The 4,844-nt window shown below is 35.7% G+C and overlaps 1 protein-coding gene across 2 annotated transcripts in view; it reads left to right on the forward strand.

Annotated features, from left to right (window-relative positions):
* The first annotated feature begins 580 nt into the window (after window positions 1–580).
* Window positions 581–4,844, forward strand: part of LOC106469958 (SPARC-related modular calcium-binding protein 1-like) — a 104,244-nt gene continuing 99,980 nt past the window's right edge. For both annotated transcript variants that reach the window (XM_022398521.1, XM_022398522.1), the window contains exon 1: window positions 581–1,052. In XM_022398521.1, the coding sequence (XP_022254229.1) occupies window positions 984–1,052 (69 nt within the window). In that variant the 5' untranslated portion in view covers window positions 581–983. The remainder of the gene's footprint in view (window positions 1,053–4,844) is intronic.

Below are 4,844 nucleotides of genomic sequence, written 5' to 3' on the forward strand. Positions count from 1 at the left end.
TGTATCGCTGAAGTTCCTCGGAAAGAATTTATACCGGAAATTAACAAACGAGCAGATACGTAACAACATATAACAGTTTACGTGATTTTTTATCACACATTTTAGACCAATTGGGTTCTACTGCTTCGCCAAGTTTTGGCGCTTAAACCATAACATCTATAATTATTTAAGTTAAATACGCATGCAAATATTCTAACTATATTTCCGTCAGAAGGGTAACTTCCGTTTCTAAGTAACTTTTGTATTGGTCTAATGGAAATTGGTACTTTATTAAAATCTGTCGAATATCCGAAACCCTGGAAAATGGAATCATTCATTACAGATCGCGGCAACTTTCAATGAGTCGTGTACTGAGTGCGCATGTGCAATAAAGTAGTTAATTGAGCATGCGCAATAAGTACTGTAGTTGAAGCTGATTTAGGGTGACTCCTCACACAACAAGGTTTAATTTCAAATTAGTATAGCAGTCGCGTTTGAGAACAACGCAGGCCATGCGACGTGCTGGAGAACGAGCAGTTCGTGTGATTGCCGCGTGTATAGAGCACGTGAGTTCTACTTGACTTGTTGTGACCATAAAATGAACATTAATAATAATCAACTGAAAGAAAATCAGTAAAGCAAAAAATGTATTTTCGTACTTATTTTTATTGACTTTGTTTTAAAAAATATACCTCTTTTACTTTTATTGTGACATTTCTTTTTAAATGTCCCAAAACGATGTTTCAGATTCTTGCCTCATGCACCGGTAAATTAAATATAATTATATAAGCCGTGGCCTATTGAACCACGAAAGTTAAGGCTAACTGCTCTCAACTATTTAAAATTTTTGTCAAAATTAGACTTCTTAAGAAACGTCGACACGTATTTTTTAAATTAGATAAATATACAATTTGGCCTTGTCTTTGTGTTTGTTTGCCAAAGAAGACCGTGTCTCGTGAAGTGCGAAGTAAAAACCAAAGTTTAACCACTTGACGAAGAAAAATATGTTAATCTTAAGAACGACCTTATTGGCACTTCTTCTGTATTCTCACCAGTCAGAAGTTAAATGTCAGGTAAGACTACCAGACTCATTGTTTATTTGTAGTGTGTATTTTCTGACTAGTTAAACCTATTCGTTTGTTTGTTTTCCTCTATAATACGTAAACAGGCAAAGCTAGAGTTTATTAATAGCTCTTTAACGGAATTTAACGTGAAACTAATTTTTAAGAAAATAATTGGACATATTTGTTTCGAATATATATATTTGTGTTTGATCTTATACATTCGTGCATGAACCTCTACGAAACACACAGACATATATATATATATTCATAGGTGACAGAACCGGCGTATTGGGGGCATGTGTCCCCAATTTTTGACTCTATAGTGAAGTATTCCTTTGAATGTGGAATAGAGTATAGTGTATAATTATCATGGAAAAATCACTATTTCAACACAGCATGTAAAGTGCTCACAAATCGTCGCTGCCATCTCAGACTTGTGTATATATCTATAATACACATGTACACACACACATTGATGGTTTACACTTTTGCTCAAGACAAATAATGTGTAATTAGAAAAGTGAAGCATCTAATAACTTATGCATGTAGCCTCGTGAAATTTCAATTTCAAACATCTATTGATTTGAACTCAACAAAAGGCTCACCGACACATATCACTAATGAATAGTAGAAAAAAAACACAACTTACTGGTATAATGATTTCTATTTTCAGTAGTGGGCCAAGCGCGCGACCTATCAGACCAGGGATTCATGAAAACAAACAAAAAAAACGCACACTGCACCTTTGGGGTCGCGGGTGTGTCATAAGAGTGACGAGTAATCTAACACTTCATAATTAAGGATGGCTAGCCTTATGTAGCTTTACTTCATAATTAAGGATGGCTAGCCTTGAGTAGCTTTACTTCATAATTAAGGATGGCTAGCCTTGAGTAGCTTTGCGCAAAATTCCACAAAACAAATAAATTTCCAGTAGTGTTTTCAATTTACATTATCTATATTTTTATGTTCTTGAGGTAGAAAATAATTAAGGAATACAACAAATACATTGAAACTAGATGGTTGGATAGTATCTGTTAAAATATAATATTTTCAATAAATTGATAGTAATTTATGAACTGACACAGTACCTGTGCTAAGTTGTTGAAATTAATAATGATTTATGAACTAATACAGTACCTGTGCTAAGTTGTTGAAATTAATAATGATTTATGAACTAATAAGTACCTGTTATAAGTTGTTGATGCAAAATAAAAACAAAATATGTCTGTCTTCTTTTGATGACTTTAATGAAATAGATTGGTGAACATTCTCCTAAGTTTTTAGCCAGTTAGTTCTCCTCTCTCCCAACTTTCTTTGAGTAAAATTCATCATTGATTTTTTTCTCAGTAGACTGTGTCAGTAAATAATATATACATATATTTATTTTCATGCACAGACAGACTGACAATAAAACAGCTTCTTTGGGCTTGGTTAAGAAAAACCGGTTTACCTAAGAATAAGTTGAAATTCCTTTTACAGAACAAGCTTTTCCCCATTACTCATTGGTAGTTGTTGAAAGTTTGAAAATAAAAGCGTATCTTAGAAGGAATGATCAATGAAAGAACGTTCTGTAAAGACGACACAATGCAGATTGAGCTTTCAATTCGACCGCCCATGCCTTCCTTTCATTGTCCACCTACACCTTTTGTAGACTGTGTCTCTTAAGAACTATAAAGTTATTCGACTAACCGAAAGCTCTTCCAAAGACCCGATTATCTAGAGGGGGTCTAGAAAGAACAAGGTTTTTCCCTTTTAAGTAAATACAGGGTTAGAAAGAGAGGGGATAGGGGAACTGACCACCCACATCTGACAACAAACGCGGTATATATATATTTACGGGTTAACTCGCATGATGCCCTTCCCTTAATTATCTTTAACACAACCCATGCTTTAGCTTATTTGTAGTTATAGTATTGGTCCAACTCCACTTTAGCTTGACTACCCAATTAACTTAGTGGCATTTTGTGGAATAAGATTAAGTTTCGATTAGAGTAGTAAACGTGCATTAAGGGCTCTTTAAACATACTTTACTATATTTATCATTAATGTTATTATGTTTAGAACACCATGTTTCACTGTGATTAGCCAAATGCTTTATTGTGTTTTAAGTGTTGCAGTTGTCACTAAATCGCATAATTTCAACAGATTATAAGTGAAACACCGAAGTAACAACCTATTGTCTACATCTTATGTTTTCTAACCAGGATATTAGTCTTATGTACTGACTAGAATACAAACCAAGTAACTTCTCTATCAGCTCGAAAGTGAAACAATATTGCTGATACAAAGCCTACTCATTCATTTAGGCTAGATGAATTTATTGGAATCAATTTTAGCAATCAATTGGAGTCCATAGAAGTCCCTAAAACGTGTTGGTGCTAACCCACCCATTTAACTGGAGAAAACTACCTCTGTAAAACAATTTTAACTGTTACACATGCCGTTTACTTGAAGACTAAACACAATATAAAACATTGTATGTACTTATTAATAGTTGTTTTTGTTTGTTTTTTTACTTCAACAAACATGATGCTTTAGTCAACCTTTTTAAAACTCGATCTTGCAACATCAGTGTGTATAATATTGTGCTTGCTTCGGGATATTTTTACAGTTTTTTGTGTTAAAAACCAATGAACACTGTACACCGTGCTTAATTGATCAGCACATAACCAAAGTTTGTTTATTAAATGGCTTATTTGAATTTTAGGCCTAATTGTTTCAATTCAAAATGGCCTGGCATGGCCAGGTGGTTAGGGCGCTCGACTCGCAAACTGCGGGTCGTGGGTTCGAATCCCCGTCACACCAAACATGCTCGCCCCTTTCAGCCGTGGGGGCGTTATAATGTGACGGTCAATCCCACTATTCGTTGGTAAAAGAGTAGCCCAAGAGTTGGCGATGAGTGGTGCCTTCCCTCTAGTCTTACACTGCTAAATTAGGGACGGCTATGCGCAGATAGCCCTCGTGTAGCTTTGCACCAACGAACCAATCAAGGCAAAATATTTGATCGTGCATTGGTAATTTTAAACTGTACAGAACAAAGCCAGAGCACGATGAAATATTCCTAACCATAGTTTTCACGGTACATTAAATATACTGTTTTCAGGAGTTTCCTCGTCCCAAATCAGGGACTGTTTTGTTGCAATAGATAATTTGGTCATGATTAGCTGACCTTGAGTTAGGGTTTAGAAGCGAAAATAAAAGGTATCTTCTCAAATTAAATGTACAATAGTTTAGTGGCCCGGCATGGCCATGTGGTTAAGGCACTCGACTCGCAATCTGAGGGTCGCGGGTTCGAATCCCTGTTACACCAAACATGCTCGCCCTTTCAGCCGTGGGGGCGTTATAATGTGACGTTCAATCCCACTATTCATTGGTAAAAGAGTAGTCTAAGAGTTGGCGGTGGGTGGTGATGACTAGCTGCCTTCCCTCTAGTCTTGCACTGATAAATTAGGGACGGCTAGCGCAGATAGCCCTGGTGTAGCTTTGCGCGAAATTCAAAACAAACAAACATCGAGTTTGAATATAATAATTTATCCTGGAGCGTTATTAGTCGGATACATCGAGTTTGAATATAATAATTTATTCTGGAGTGTTATTAGTCGGACACATCGAGTTTGAATATAATGATTTATCCTGGAGTGTTATTAGTCGGATACATCGAGTTTGAATATAATAATTTATTCTGGAGTGTTATTAGTCGGACACATCGAGTTTGAATATAATGATCTATTCTGGAGTGTTATTAGTCGGATACGTCGAGTTTGAATATAATAATCTATTCTGGAGTGTTATTAGTCGGAT

Source organism: Limulus polyphemus, unplaced genomic scaffold (assembly GCF_000517525.1).
Source record: "Limulus polyphemus unplaced genomic scaffold, Limulus_polyphemus-2.1.2 Scaffold3742, whole genome shotgun sequence".
NCBI lineage: Eukaryota > Metazoa > Arthropoda > Merostomata > Xiphosura > Limulidae > Limulus > Limulus polyphemus.